At 26.1% G+C, this 17,131-nt stretch overlaps 1 protein-coding gene across 1 annotated transcript; it reads right to left on the bottom strand.

The window, feature by feature from the left end:
• Nucleotides 1–366: 366 nt before the first annotated feature.
• Nucleotides 367–16,491, bottom strand: LOC126749811 (twisted gastrulation protein homolog 1-like). The gene is made up of 5 exons (XM_050459482.1): nt 16,390–16,491; nt 16,091–16,317; nt 12,648–12,854; nt 12,375–12,588; nt 367–892 (listed from the first exon to the last, which is right to left on the bottom strand). The coding sequence occupies exons 2-5, from the start codon at nt 16,308–16,310 to the stop codon at nt 778–780; spliced, it is 756 nt and encodes a 251-aa protein (XP_050315439.1). The 5' UTR covers nt 16,311–16,317; nt 16,390–16,491; the 3' UTR covers nt 367–777.
• Between the last annotated feature and the right edge of the window lie 640 nt (nt 16,492–17,131).

Here is a 17,131-nt window from a genome sequence, read left to right on the forward strand (position 1 = left end):
ATTAGCCTTACTCAAACTCCGTAAGTCTTTAACCCAGAATAACGTTTCTAAGGTAAAAAATGTGAAATAGTATGAAATCCCCTTTGTCCCAAGCACCTTTAAGAACTGTCGTATTTTGATAAATTGGTGAAAGAGCCGTAGGAATTGAGTAACTTCAATGCCTGGAATACTGAGGTAGATTTGCTTCAACATGTTCATTAAATACCTCTATTGTGTTATAAGAATATTTTAATTATTTCGTGAAAATCTATAATTGACGCAGGTTTTTCAACATGAGAGAGTCAATAATATCCCAACGAAAAAGCACTGTAGTAATAAATTTACTGGAATATTCCCAGAAAGTGATTTAAATAAAAAAACTCTTAATATTGTCCCAACAAAGTTTAATATCATACGTTTGACTGCATCCGAGATCTAACCAATCAATACAATTTTCTTGTCCGCATTAAAAAATGCAAATTTTCCGAGTTCAATTAAATCACTTTTGTAAACTGTACAAAAAATTTTACACTCTATATTTACAACCGTTCATATATGCCTCCTTAAGTCACTATATATATATATAAAATTTTTTTGTTCGTTATAAATATTAGGCCTAACCTACTACTCCTAAACTAATAAATGCGTTTGTAAATTCACAACAAAATATAATAATAAAGCGATTTTATGGCGTTTGTTCAATACTGACCGAACGCACCGCGGTATATTTTTAACATACCGGGTTGAATTTAAACATTTGACAATCGATTTTTTGTGTGTGCAATTTTTTTTTTTTGTTTATTGATCGGTGAATTCGTCGTCTTCGTCGTCGCCTTCTCCGTAATCGATGTCCTCGTCGTCCTCGATGGTGTTTTCGTCTTGGGTCATGTCGTCGGAGGGACATGAGCTACACCTGAAAAAAAAATTAATTTATTTGTTATTGTCGTTTTAATGGATTTTTATAAATTTTTTGGTTATTTAAGTGTCCCTTATGGTTTAAAATTTCTAATATTTTAAGGAGAAAATTATGAGAGGTTTTCGTGTAATGTTTGCGCATTGGATCTTGTTGAGTCCGGACAGTAGAGTTCTCCTCTTTTCTTTTAATGTTTAAGAATCTATTCCTGATCTGGAAACATCCACTTTCGATGTTCTGACTTTTAGTGGATAATTATAAGGGATTTGCTGCACGCAGTTCTTGGTATCCAGTAAACATTCTGGATTGGTAGTCGATACTAAATTTATAGCGGTGTTTGAAGTGATGGTTGAATTTTCTGGTAATTCTCCTAAGATCCCTTGTGGTACGGAACAATTAAAAATTCTATAAAATAGTCCAGTCTTAATTTTTTAGTTGAATCTCTGTTGAAGTCAACTTTGTTGTTGCATATACAGGGTTCTATTGATCCTCACATTTGAAAAAGACAAACTGGGAATTTAAAAATGTATATACGGGTTTTTACAGTTAGTTCATTGGATGCCTTTTTAAGCGTTTTTTGAAAGTTATAGAAGGTGTTCAAACAAGGTGATTTTTTTGGTGAAAAAAATTTCGATAAGTCAAAGATTGTGTGTGAACATTTTCTTATATACTCCACAAAATATTTGACTAGTTCAACGTTTTTCGAAAAATATACAAGGTGTTGAGAAAAAAAATGTGAGGAATTGATTTTTTTTAAAAATTTGACAAACTGTCCATTATTCAATAACCACTCAAAATACAGACGTGAAAATTAGTATACTTTACTTACTGACATAATTTTATTTATATTTATTTATGCTTTTCTAACTATATGACTAGATATTTTTCAGCGTTTGTCAAAATTTGTACAAGATTTCGAGAAAAAGAATTTTTTATAAAAAAATATTTTTTTTTTCTAAAAATTCGACAAAATGTGCATATCTCAATAAACTGATGGGATACAGTTTTTAAAATTTGTACACATATTCTTTGGACACCTATTTCAGCGTTTTCAAAATTTGTACAAGATTTTGAGAAAAAAAATATTTTTATAAAAAAAAAATTATTTTTTTTTTTTAAGTCGACAAGATGGGCATATCTCAAAAAATTGATCAGATACAGTTTTTAACATTTGTACACATATTCTTTGGACAATTTCATTAGACACCTATTTCAGCGTTTTTCAAAATTCGTACTAGATTTTGAAAAAAAAAAATATTTTTATAAAAAAAACAATTTTATTTTTTTTTTAAGTCGACAAGATGGGCATATCTCAAAAAATTGATCAGATACAGTTTTTAACATTTGTACACATATTCTTTGGACAATTTCATTAGACACCTATTTCAGCGTTTTTCAAAATTCGTACTAGATTTTGAAAAAAAAAAATATTTTTATAAAAAAAATTTTTTTTTTTTTAAATTCGACAAGATGGGCATATCTCAAAAAATTGATCAGATACAGTTTTTAAAAATTGTACACATATTCTTTGGACAATTTCATTAGACACCTGTTTCAGCGTTTTTCAAAATTCGTACTAGATTTTGAAAAAAAAAATATTTTTATAAAAAAAAATAATTTTTTATTCTAAAAATTCGACAAAATGTGCATAACTCAAAAAATTGATCAGATATAGTTTTAAAAATTTGTACACATATTCTTTGGATAATTTCATTAGACACCTATTTCAGCGTTTTTTAAAATTCGTACTAGGTTTTGAGAAAAAAAATATTTTTATAAAAAAAAAATTATTTTTTTTTTAAAATTCAACAAAATGTGCATAACTCAAAAAATTGATCAGATATAGTTTTAAAAATTTGTACACATATTCTTTGGATAATTTCATTACACACCTATTTCAGCGTTTTTCAAAATTCGTACTAGGTTTTGAGAAAAAAAATATTTTTATAAAAAAAAAAATTATTTTTTTTTTTAAATTCGACAAAATGTGCATAACTCAAAAAATTGATCAGATACAGTTTTTAAAATTTGTACATATATTCTTTGGATAATTTCATTACACACCTATTTCAGCGTTTTTCAAAATTCGTACTAGGTTTTAAGAAAAAAAAATATTTTTATAAAAAAAAAATTATTTTTTTTTTAAAATTCGACAAAATGTGCATAACTCAAAAAATTGATCAGATATAGTTTTAAAAATTTGTACACATATTCTTTGGACAATTTATTAGACACCTATTTGAGCGTTTTTTTAAATTCGTACTAGATTTTGAAAAAAAAAATATTTTATAAAAAAAAATAATTTTTTATTCTAAAAATTCGATAAAATGTGCATAACTCAAAAAATTGATCAGATATAGTTCTAAAAATTTGTACACATATTCTTTGGATAATTTCATTACACACCTATTTCAGCGTTTTTTCAAAATTTGTACTAGGTTTTGAGAAAAAAAATATTTTTATAAAAAAAAAATTATTTTTTTTTTTTAAATTCGACAAAATGTGCATAACTCAAAAAATTGATCAGATACAGTTTTTAAAATTTGTACACATATTCTTTGGACAATTTCATTAGACACCTATTTCAGCGTTTTTTCAAAATTCCTACCAGATTTTGAGAAAAAAAATATTTTTATAAAAAAAAATTTTTTTTTTTTAATTCGACAAGATGGGCATATCTCAAAAAATTGATCAGATACAGTTTCAAAAATGTGTACACATATTCTTTGGACAATTTCATTACACACCTATTTCAGCGTTTTTCAAAATTCGTACTAGATTTTGAAAAAAAGAATATTTTTATAAAAAAAAAAATATTTTTTTTTTAAAATTCGACAAAATGTGCATATCTCAAAAAATTGATCAGATACAGTTTTTAAAATTTGTATACATATTCTTTGGACAATTTCATTAGACACATATTTCAGCGTTTTTCAAAATTCGTACTAGATTTTGAAAAAAAAATATTTTTATAAAAAAAAATAATTTTTTATTTTAAAAATTCGACAAAATGTGCATAACTCAAAAAATTGATCAGATACAGTGTTTAAAATTTGTACACATATTCTTTGGACAATTTCATTAGACACATATTTCAGCGTTTTTCAAAATTCGTACTAGATTTTGAAAAAAAAATATTTTTATAAAAAAAAATAATTTTTTATTCTAAAAATTCGACAAAATGTGCATAACTCAAAAAATTGATCAGATACAGTGTTTAAAATTTGTACACATATTCTTTGGACAATTTTATTAGACACCTATTTCAGCGTTTTTCAAAATTCGTACAAGATTTTGAAAAAAAAATATTTTTATAAAAAAAATAAATTTTTTATTCTAAAAATTCGATAAAATGTGCATAACTCAAAAAATTGATCAGATATAGTTTTAAAAATTTGTACACATATTCTTTGGATAATTTCATTACACACCTATTTCAGCGTTTTTCAAAATTTGTACTAGGTTTTGAGAAAAAAAATATTTTTATAAAAAAAAAATTATTTTTTTTTTTTAAATTCGACAAAATGTGCTTAACTCAAAAAATCGATCAGATACAGTTTCAAAAATTTGTACACATATTCTTTGGACCATTTCATTAGACACCTATTTCAGCGTTTTTTAAAATTCATACTAGATTTTGAAAAAAAAAATATTTTTATAAAAAAAAATAATTTTTTATTTTAAAAATTCGACAAAATGTGCATAACTCAAAAAATTGATCAGATACAGTGTTTAAAATTTGTACACATATTCTTTGGACAATTTCATTAGACACATATTTCAGCGTTTTTCAAAATTCGTACTAGATTTTGAAAAAAAAATATTTTTATAAAAAAAAATAATTTTTTATTCTAAAAATTCGACAAAATGTGCATAACTCAAAAAATTGATCAGATACAGTGTTTAAAATTTGTACACATATTCTTTGGACAATTTTATTAGACACCTATTTCAGCGTTTTTCAAAATTCGTACTAGATTTTGAAAAAAAAATATTTGTATAAAAAAAAATAATTTTTTATTTTAAAAATTCGACAAAATGTGCATAACTCAACAAATTGATCAGATACAGTTTTTAAAAATTGTACACATATTCTTTGGACAATTTCATTAGACACCTGTTTCAGCGTTTTTCAAAATTCGTACTAGATTTTGAAAAAAAAAATATTTTTATAAAAAAAAATAATTTTTTATTCTAAAAATTCGACAAAATGTGCATAACTCAAAAAATTGATCAGATACAGTGTTTAAAATTTGTACACATATTCTTTGGACAATTTTATTAGACACCTATTTCAGCGTTTTTCAAAATTCGTACTAGATTTTGAAAAAAAAATATTTGTATAAAAAAAAATAATTTTTTATTCTAAAAATTCGACAAAATGTGCATAACTCAAAAAATTGATCAGATACAGTTTTTAAAATTTGTACATATATTCTTTGGACAATTTCATTAGACACCTATTTCAGCGTTTTTCAAAATTCGTACTAGATTTTGAAAAAAAAAAATTTTTATAAAAAAAAATAATTTTTTATTTTAAAAATTCGACAAAATGTGCATAACTCAACAAATTGATCAGATACAGTTTTTAAAATTTGTACACATATTCTTTGGACAATTTCATTAGACACCTATTTCAGCGTTTTTCAAAATTCGTACTAGATTTTGAAAAAAAAATATTTTTATAAAAAAAAATAATTTTTTATTTTAAAAATTCGACAAAATGTGCATAACTCAACAAATTGATCAGATACAGTGTTTAAAATTTGTACACATATTCTTTGGACAATTTCATTAGACACCTATTTCAGCGTTTTTCAAAATTCGTACTAGATTTTGAAAAAAAAATATTTTTATAAAAAAAAATAATTTTTTATTCTAAAAATTCGATAAAATGTGCATAATTCAAAAAATTGATCAGATATAGTTTTAAAAATTTGTACACATATTCTTTGGACAATTTCATTACACACCTATTTCAGCGTTTTTCAAAATTCGTACTAGATTTTGAAAAAAAGAATATTTTTATAAAAAAAAAAATATTTTTTTTTTAAAATTCGACAAAATGTGCATATCTCAAAAAATTGATCAGATACAGTTTTTAAAATTTGTACACATATTCTTTGGACAATTTCATTAGACACATATTTCAGCGTTTTTCAAAATTCGTACTAGATTTTGAAAAAAAAATATTTTTATAAAAAAAAATAATTTTTTATTTTAAAAATTCGACAAAATGTGCATAACTCAAAAAATTGATCAGATACAGTGTTTAAAATTTGTACACATATTCTTTGGACAATTTCATTAGACACATATTTCAGCGTTTTTCAAAATTCGTACTAGATTTTGAAAAAAAAATATTTTTATAAAAAAAAATAATTTTTTATTCTAAAAATTCGACAAAATGTGCATAACTCAAAAAATTGATCAGATACAGTGTTTAAAATTTGTACACATATTCTTTGGACAATTTTATTAGACACCTATTTCAGCGTTTTTCAAAATTCGTACAAGATTTTGAAAAAAAAATATTTTTATAAAAAAAATAAATTTTTTATTCTAAAAATTCGATAAAATGTGCATAACTCAAAAAATTGATCAGATATAGTTTTAAAAATTTGTACACATATTCTTTGGATAATTTCATTACACACCTATTTCAGCGTTTTTCAAAATTTGTACTAGGTTTTGAGAAAAAAAATATTTTTATAAAAAAAAAATTATTTTTTTTTTTTAAATTCGACAAAATGTGCTTAACTCAAAAAATCGATCAGATACAGTTTCAAAAATTTGTACACATATTCTTTGGACCATTTCATTAGACACCTATTTCAGCGTTTTTTAAAATTCATACTAGATTTTGAAAAAAAAAATATTTTTATAAAAAAAATTTTTTTTTTTTTAAATTCGACAAGATGGGCATATCTCAAAAAATTGATCAGATATAGTTTTAAAAATTTGTACACATATTCTTTGGATAATTTCATTAGACACCTATTTCAGCGTTTTTTAAAATTCGTACTAGGTTTTGAGAAAAAAAATATTTTTATAAAAAAAAAATTATTTTTTTTTTTAAATTCAACAAAATGTGCATAACTCAAAAAATTGATCAGATATAGTTTTAAAAATTTGTACACATATTCTTTGGATAATTTCATTACACACCTATTTCAGCGTTTTTCAAAATTCGTACTAGGTTTTGAGAAAAAAAATATTTTTATAAAAAAAAAATTATTTTTTTTTTTAAATTCGACAAAATGTGCATAACTCAAAAAATTGATCAGATACAGTTTTTAAAATTTGTACATATATTCTTTGGATAATTTCATTACACACCTATTTCAGCGTTTTTCAAAATTCGTACTAGGTTTTAAGAAAAAAAATATTTTTATAAAAAAAAAATTATTTTTTTTTTAAAATTCGACAAAATGTGCATAACTCAAAAAATTGATCAGATATAGTTTTAAAAATTTGTACACATATTCTTTGGACAATTTATTAGACACCTATTTCAGCGTTTTTTTAAATTCGTACTAGATTTTGAAAAAAAAAATATTTTTATAAAAAAAAATAATTTTTTATTCTAAAAATTCGATAAAATGTGCATAACTCAAAAAATTGATCAGATATAGTTCTAAAAATTTGTACACATATTCTTTGGATAATTTCATTACACACCTATTTCAGCGTTTTTCAAAATTTGTACTAGGTTTTGAGAAAAAAAATATTTTTATAAAAAAAAAATTATTTTTTTTTTTTTAAATTCGACAAAATGTGCATAACTCAAAAAATTGATCAGATACAGTTTTTAAAATTTGTACACATATTCTTTGGACAATTTCATTAGACACCTATTTCAGCGTTTTTCAAAATTCCTACCAGATTTTGAGAAAAAAAATATTTTTATAAAAAAAAATTTTTTTTTTTAATTCGACAAGATGGGCATATCTCAAAAAATTGATCAGATACAGTTTCAAAAATGTGTACACATATTCTTTGGACAATTTCATTACACACCTATTTCAGCGTTTTTCAAAATTCGTACTAGATTTTGAAAAAAAGAATATTTTTATAAAAAAAAAAATATTTTTTTTTTAAAATTCGACAAAATGTGCATATCTCAAAAAATTGATCAGATACAGTTTTTAAAATTTGTACACATATTCTTTGGACAATTTCATTAGACACATATTTCAGCGTTTTTCAAAATTCGTACTAGATTTTGAAAAAAAAATATTTTTATAAAAAAAAATAATTTTTTATTTTAAAAATTCGACAAAATGTGCATAACTCAAAAAATTGATCAGATACAGTGTTTAAAATTTGTACACATATTCTTTGGACAATTTCATTAGACACATATTTCAGCGTTTTTCAAAATTCGTACTAGATTTTGAAAAAAAAATATTTTTATAAAAAAAAATAATTTTTTATTCTAAAAATTCGACAAAATGTGCATAACTCAAAAAATTGATCAGATACAGTGTTTAAAATTTGTACACATATTCTTTGGACAATTTTATTAGACACCTATTTCAGCGTTTTTCAAAATTCGTACAAGATTTTGAAAAAAAAATATTTTTATAAAAAAAATAAATTTTTTATTCTAAAAATTCGATAAAATGTGCATAACTCAAAAAATTGATCAGATATAGTTTTAAAAATTTGTACACATATTCTTTGGATAATTTCATTACACACCTATTTCAGCGTTTTTCAAAATTTGTACTAGGTTTTGAGAAAAAAAATATTTTTATAAAAAAAAAATTATTTTTTTTTTTTAAATTCGACAAAATGTGCTTAACTCAAAAAATCGATCAGATACAGTTTCAAAAATTTGTACACATATTCTTTGGACCATTTCATTAGACACCTATTTCAGCGTTTTTTAAAATTCATACTAGATTTTGAAAAAAAAAATATTTTTATAAAAAAAAATAATTTTTTATTTTAAAAATTCGACAAAATGTGCATAACTCAAAAAATTGATCAGATACAGTGTTTAAAATTTGTACACATATTCTTTGGACAATTTCATTAGACACATATTTCAGCGTTTTTCAAAATTCGTACTAGATTTTGAAAAAAAAATATTTTTATAAAAAAAAATAATTTTTTATTCTAAAAATTCGACAAAATGTGCATAACTCAAAAAATTGATCAGATACAGTGTTTAAAATTTGTACACATATTCTTTGGACAATTTTATTAGACACCTATTTCAGCGTTTTTCAAAATTCGTACTAGATTTTGAAAAAAAAATATTTGTATAAAAAAAAATAATTTTTTATTCTAAAAATTCGACAAAATGTGCATAACTCAAAAAATTGATCAGATACAGTTTTTAAAATTTGTACACATATTCTTTGGATAATTTCATTAGACACCTATTTCAGCGTTTTTCAAAATTCGTACCAGATTTTGAGAAAAAAAATATTTTTATAAAAAAAAATAATTTTTTATTCTAAAAATTCGACAAAATGTGCATAACTCAAAAAATTGATCAGATACAGTGTTTAAAATTTGTACACATATTCTTTGGACAATTTTATTAGACACCTATTTCAGCGTTTTTCAAAATTCGTACTAGATTTTGAAAAAAAAATATTTGTATAAAAAAAAATAATTTTTTATTCTAAAAATTCGACAAAATGTGCATAACTCAAAAAATTGATCAGATACAGTTTTTAAAATTTGTACACATATTCTTTGGACAATTTCATTAGACACCTATTTCAGCGTTTTTCAAAATTCGTACTAGATTTTGAAAAAAAAATATTTTTATAAAAAAAAATAATTTTTTATTTTAAAAATTCGACAAAATGTGCATAACTCAACAAATTGATCAGATACAGTTTTTAAAATTTGTACACATATTCTTTGGACAATTTCATTAGACACCTATTTCAGCGTTTTTCAAAATTCGTACTAGATTTTGAAAAAAAAATATTTTTATAAAAAAAAATAATTTTTTATTTTAAAAATTCGACAAAATGTGCATAACTCAACAAATTGATCAGATACAGTGTTTAAAATTTGTACACATATTCTTTGGACAATTTCATTAGACACCTATTTCAGCGTTTTTCAAAATTCGTACTAGATTTTGAAAAAAAAAAATTTTTATAAAAAAAAATAATTTTTTATTCTAAAAATTCGATAAAATGTGCATAATTCAAAAAATTGATCAGATATAGTTTTAAAAATTTGTACACATATTCTTTGGACAATTTCATTACACACCTATTTCAGCGTTTTTCAAAATTCGTACTAGATTTTGAAAAAAAGAATATTTTTATAAAAAAAAAAATATTTTTTTTTTAAAATTCGACAAAATGTGCATATCTCAAAAAATTGATCAGATACAGTTTTTAAAATTTGTACACATATTCTTTGGACAATTTCATTAGACACATATTTCAGCGTTTTTCAAAATTCGTACTAGATTTTGAAAAAAAAATATTTTTATAAAAAAAAATAATTTTTTATTTTAAAAATTCGACAAAATGTGCATAACTCAAAAAATTGATCAGATACAGTGTTTAAAATTTGTACACATATTCTTTGGACAATTTCATTAGACACATATTTCAGCGTTTTTCAAAATTCGTACTAGATTTTGAAAAAAAAATATTTTTATAAAAAAAAATAATTTTTTATTCTAAAAATTCGACAAAATGTGCATAACTCAAAAAATTGATCAGATACAGTGTTTAAAATTTGTACACATATTCTTTGGACAATTTTATTAGACACCTATTTCAGCGTTTTTCAAAATTCGTACAAGATTTTGAAAAAAAATATTTTTATAAAAAAAATAAATTTTTTATTCTAAAAATTCGATAAAATGTGCATAACTCAAAAAATTGATCAGATATAGTTTTAAAAATTTGTACACATATTCTTTGGATAATTTCATTACACACCTATTTCAGCGTTTTTCAAAATTTGTACTAGGTTTTGAGAAAAAAAATATTTTTATAAAAAAAAAATTATTTTTTTTTTTTAAATTCGACAAAATGTGCTTAACTCAAAAAATCGATCAGATACAGTTTCAAAAATTTGTACACATATTCTTTGGACCATTTCATTAGACACCTATTTCAGCGTTTTTTAAAATTCATACTAGATTTTGAAAAAAAAAATATTTTTATAAAAAAAAATAATTTTTTATTCTAAAAATTCGACAAAATGTGCATAACTCAAAAAATTGATCAGATACAGTTTCAAAAATTTGTACACATATTCTTTGGATAATTTCATTAGACACCTATTTCAGCGTTTTTTAAAATTCGTACTAAATTTTGAGAAAAAAAATATTTTTATAAAAATTTTTTTTTTTTTTTTTTTTAAATTCGACAAGATGGGCATATCTCAAAAAATTGATCAGATACAGTTTTAAAAATTTGTACACATATTCTTTGGATAATTTCATTAGACACCTATTTCAGCGTTTTTCAAAATTCGTACTAGATTTTGAAAAAAAAAATATTTTTATAAAAAAAAATAATTTTTTATTCTAAAAATTCGACAAAATGTGCATAACTCAAAAAATTGATCAGATATAGTTTTAAAAATGTGAACACATATTCTTTGGACAATTTCATTGGACACCTATTTCAGCGTTTTTCAAAATTCGTACTAGATTTTGAAAAAAAAATATTTGTTTCTGCCACACTAGGTCGTATGAGAGTGAGTCAAAGTTTCTTTTAAAATCCAGAAAAAGTGCATAAACTTTTCGCCCTCTAAGACGCAGATGCAATTGAGCAGACATCATTAGTGTAAAAAAGTTGCCTGCGCACCCTGTGGTCTTTCGAAAGCCACTTTGACACTCAGGGATAAAATTGTTCTCGTCTGACCATATCTCCAGTCTCCTTAAAATTATCGTTGTGAAAAGTTTCACAATACAATAATTGACAAGAGCTATCCCGCGATAATTGTTGGGATCATTAACGGGGCCATTTTTATGGAGCATTGTCAAGATAATGCGACCCCAATTATGTGGAACGGCGCGGTATTCCATTATTTTGTTAGAAAGGGAAATTAAATAAGTTATCCAGATGGAAGGTAAAGCCTTAAAAAATTCATATTGAACACCGTCTTCGCCCGGACTTTTGTCATTCTTGCAACGGTTTAAAGCTTCCTGTACTTCAAAAACTGAAATTTCGTGGTCTAAAAGTGGATGTCTAGCATCAAAAAAGTTATATTGTAATTCAATTTTGGGGCTATTCATTGATAAATAGAAGACTTCCCATACACTAGTTGGTAGGTCGCAAAGGTTTTTATTTTGTTTGAAGTGCCTGACCGCGCGCCAAATTTCATTGGAAGATTTTTCATATTCAACTTTCATATTCGTACTTTTTCCTCTTAGTTCCGTATTTATAGTTTTTTTTTTGGCCTATTTGAACTGTGACCGAAAAGGCTCCGAAAAATTATTTTCTTTGCATAGTCTTAAAGCATTTTCTCTGCTTTCACTCACCTGCTCTCGTTAATCCCATAGTTAATACACTTATAGCCGACGCACTCGCAACAGCCATCGTGGAACCACCTGTAGCTGGCCGCGCCCATCGCTCGACAGCTGCTCTTGCACTTGGTGGAACTCATGCACTGCACCCAAAATGCCACCGTGCAATTCACCGTGAAAACGTGCGGATTCGGTTTTTCCGGTAGCACTTGCTGCTCGTTATTCTGCTCTAAAACCATTAAATAAAACATGGATCGAACCGGTACCGCGAGAACTTATGTAACTTACGAGTCATCAATTTGATTTCCTTCTTATTGGCGTATTGACTGATATCGATGTCCACCGGGTAAGTGATGCTTTTCCATTTGTCGTGCGAGTGAGTGTTGTTGTCCTCCTCTGTGAGGGCGTTAAACAGTCCAGGAATGGACTCTAGGTCTTCGACGTGGGATTTTTTGCTTAAGGGGTTGTTCGTTACGTTCGGTTTTGGACACATATCTTTAAAAAAAACAATTGATTACGTAAACAAAAAAAAAACGGAACACCTGAGATGCCCGTGGGTTTTATGGGTATAAATCGTTAATATCGCGGAGTAATTTGCAATGTTTTACATATTAATTGCGCTTTTGTGTTTGAATAATGCGGTTCTTGGGAGCAGGTGTTTTATTTTGCATCGATTTGTAACTATTTGATAGGGAACTTTAGTTTATACTCTTCTATGTCTATCTTTCATAAAGTTCTTTATACATGAATTTCTCTGCCAACAATCGTGCTATTTTTAAGTGAAAACCTCATAAAAATCTCTAAAATAGTTTTTGAGTTATCGTGGATGGAAGTTGGGACTTTTATGAAAAAAATTGCCTTTAAACATGGCTGAACCAAAAGTGCTGTAACTCATTAATTTTCAGACTTATAGCAAAGTTTCGTATATGAAATTTATCCTCGGGAATCCTATTAGACTCTCCTCAAAAGAAATCAAAAATTTCTTCAATAATTATTGAGTGAGTATCACTCAAAAGTGTCTCCATATAGATTTCATTCTCAAAAAGCCAATTTCAGCCTCGTCTGGGTACATCCTTCATAAATCAGAGCATAACTCAGAAAGTTATTAACTCAGAATAATACTTCATACATGAAATTCTTGATTAGGAAACGTGTTATTTTCGAGTGAAAACCTCATGAAAATCCCTCAAATAGTTTTTGGATTATCGTGAGTAGAAGTTGATTTTTTTTGAAAAAAATTGCCATCAACTATGGTCGAATCAAAAGTGCTATAACATATTAATTTTTGCACTTAAAATAAAGTTTTATATGTGGAATTCATCCTCAGGAATCCCACCAGACTCTCCTGAAAAGAAATCGAAATCTTTTTAAAAAATAATTGAGTGAACATCACTCAAAAGTGTCTCAATATTGATTTAATTCTCAAAAAGCCAATTTGAGCCTCGCCTAGGTCCATCCTTCATTAATCAGAGTGTAACTCAGAATAATACTTCATACATCAAATTCTTAACTAGGAAACGTATTAATTTGTAGTGAAAACCTCATAAAAATCCCTCAAATAGTTTTTGAGTTATCGTTAGTAAAAATTGATTTTTTTTGAAAAAAATTTTCATCAAATATTGTCGAAGCAAAAACGCTGTAGCTCATTAATTTTGATACTTATAGCAAAGTTTCGTATATGAAATTCATCCTCAGGAACCCCATTAGACTCTCCGGAAAAAATTCCTTAAAAAATAATTAAGTATGACTCGCAATAGTAACGCAATATCTTAGATTTAAGTCTCAAAAATACAATTTTAGCCCCGTTTGAGTTCATACTTCATTAATCAGAGTAAAGCTCAGAAAATTCTTAAGTCACAATAATTCTTCATATATGAATTTTTTTACTAGAAACAATGTTATTTTTGAGTGAAAACCTCACAAAAATCCCTCAAATAATTATTGAGTTATTGTGAGTAGAAATTGATTTTATTGAAAAAAATTGCCATCAGCTATGCTCGAACCAAAAGTGCTATAGCTTACTAATTTTGCTACTTATAGCTATATTTCGTATATGAAATTCATCTTCAGGAATCCTATAAGACTCTTCTCAAAAAAAATAAAAAATTTCTTAAAAAATTATTAAGTGAGTGTCACTCAAAAGTGTCTCAATATAGATTTAATTCTCAAAAAGCCAATTTTAGACTCGTCTAGGTACATCCTTCATAAATCAGAGTATAACTCAGAAAGTTCTTAACTCAGAATAATACTTCATACATGAAATTCTTTATTAGGAAACGTATTATTTTGGAGTGAAAGCCTCATAAAAATCCCTCAAATAGTTTTTGAATTATCGTGAGTAGAAATTGATTTTTGTTTTTTTAAATTGTCATTAAATATGGTGGAACCAAAAGTGCTGTAACTCAATAATTTCGATACTTTTAACAAAGTTTCGTATATGAAATTTATCCTCAGGAATTTGATTAGACTCTCCTTTAAAAAAAACGAAAATTTCTTAAAAAATTATTGAGTGAGTATCACTCAAAAGTGTCTCCATATAGATTTCATTCTCAAAAAGCCAATTTTAGCCTCCCTGGGTACATCCTTCATAAATCAGAGTATAACTCAGAAAGTTCTAAACTCAGAATAATTCTTCATACATGAAATTCTTTACTAGGAAACGTATTATTTTGGAGTGAAAGCCTCATAAAAATCCCTCAAATAGTTTTTGAGTTACAATGAACAGAAGTTGAATTTGTGTGAAAAAAATGGCATTAAACATGGCTGAACTAAAAGTGCTGTAACTCATTCATTTTAGAACTTAAAATAACGTTTTTTATATCAGATTCATCTTCAGGAATCCCTCTAGACTCTTCCGGAATAAAAAAGTAAACATTCCCTAAAAATCACTCAATAGTGTCTCAATATGTATAGATTTATTTCTCAAAAAATCACTTTTAGCTTCTTTTGTGTTCATCTTTTATAAATCAAAGTATAACTCAGAAAGTTCTTAACTCACAATAATTCTTCACACATGTAATTCTTTATTAGGAAACCTACTATTTTTGAGTGGAAGCCTCATAAAAATCACACAAATAGTTTTTGAGTTATCATAGATAGAAGTTGAATTTCTGTGAAAAAAAATGCCATTAAACATAGCTGAACAAAAAGTGCTGTACCTCATTAATTTTGGAACTTAAAACAACGTTTCGTATATCAGATTCGTCTTCAGGAATCCCTCTAGACTCTTCCGAAATAAAAAAGTAAACATTCCCTAAAAATCACTCAATAGTGTCTCAATATGTATAGATTTAATTCTCAACAAATCAATTTTAGCCTCGTCTGGGTTCATTCTTCATAAATCAGAGTATAACTTAGAAAGTTCTTAATTCACAACAATTCTTTATTAAAAAACGTGTTATTTTTCAGTGACAGCCTCATAAAAAACCTTAAATAATTTTTTTTAAGTTGTTATAGGTAGAAGTCGATTTTTGTAAAAATCACATTTTCTAGTTCTAAAAGTTCTTGCATGCCAAATCTGACTCTAACTAAGAAAGTTCTTGAGCTACAAAAATCCTTCATATAAGAAATTATTCGTAACGAATCCCTTAAACTTTGAGTGAAAACCTCAAAAAGGTATCTCAAATAATTTCTAAAATATCCTGGGTGAAAGTTAATTTTTTATATCTTGAACGCAAAAACTGCTGTACCTGCCCCCTCTGAATCCACCATTCTGTTTCAATTCTACTTACCAACACAACTGCAACACTCATCATAGAAGTAGCCCAGGCAATTAAGACACTCCTTGCAGCAAGTGCAATTGCCAAAATTAAAGTCGCAATTACAGGATTTGGTAAGCAGACATTTGCTTACCACGCTGCCGCATACGGCTTCGTTGCAGGTAAGCGCTGATGGTAAGTGTCCCGCGAAGTAGACGGACAGGAGAAGAAGAAAGAGGGTTCTGGGTAACATTTTCAACCTAAAAAAATAAACAAATATATTAAAAGAAAAATTCCCACGCGTTTTTTTTGCGACACATGCAAATGTTTACCGATTCCCCAAATGTTATCCGAAAGGTTTCGACGTTGGACTGATGTACATACTTTCCCAGTTGCATGAAATGATTCGGGTATAAAAATAGTTTTCGTACTTATAATACCCGAAGTTTATTTGCTTTTTATTTTCCCATTTAGCAACGTTCCTAATGGAATTGCGCATTTTTTTTTTGGTTAAACTCGTGCAATATGTTCAATATTAAAACCGTATTTAAACGTGGGAATTTGGCACCCACTACGGATCACTCGCCCGATCTAACCCTCCGTTTTTTCAATTGAAATTCCAGAAGTCGACATTGTAAACTGCGGAAATTCCTCGAAGTAAGATTTAATATATTTTAAATGATTCCCTCTCATAAACAAACTTAATTTGAAAATAATCGGTATTAGTGGGAAACCCAATGTTGTTTATTGATTGATCCTGTTATATCGAAATTTGTATGTTTACATTAATTCGAAAACGAATATTTTAAAATAAAATGCAGCTGCTATTGAAGGAATTCAAATTTCCCGCCAAGATGCTGTATGTACGTATGCTGAAAAAAATTTAAATTTCCCGCCAAATTGGCCGGAAATTTTGGAGACTATAATAGTCATCCCTTGTCTAAGAAATTTTATCGGTTTTTAAGTCATTTTTTTTAAGGAAATCCTTTTATTGATTATTCAACGGTGTCATTATTAATTATTTGAGTCGAATTCGGACGTGCAAGTAATATGCGACTTGTCATTGTCAGTTTG

The sequence above is a fragment of the Anthonomus grandis genome, unplaced genomic scaffold (genome assembly GCF_022605725.1).
Source record: "Anthonomus grandis grandis unplaced genomic scaffold, icAntGran1.3 ctg00000854.1, whole genome shotgun sequence".
In the NCBI taxonomy this organism is placed as follows: Eukaryota; Metazoa; Arthropoda; class Insecta; order Coleoptera; family Curculionidae; genus Anthonomus; species Anthonomus grandis.

Coding starts and splice junctions, on each gene's coding strand:
- LOC126749811 (XM_050459482.1), bottom strand. CDS start 16,310: ATGTTACCCAGAACCCTCTTTCTTCTTCTCCTGTCCGTCTACTTCGCG. Junction 12,589..12,647: donor GGAAATCAAATTGATGACTC/GTAAGTTACATA, acceptor TAATGGTTTTAG/AGCAGAATAACGAGCAGCAA. Junction 893..12,374: donor TATGGGATTAACGAGAGCAG/GTGAGTGAAAGC, acceptor TTTTTTTTTCAG/GTGTAGCTCATGTCCCTCCG.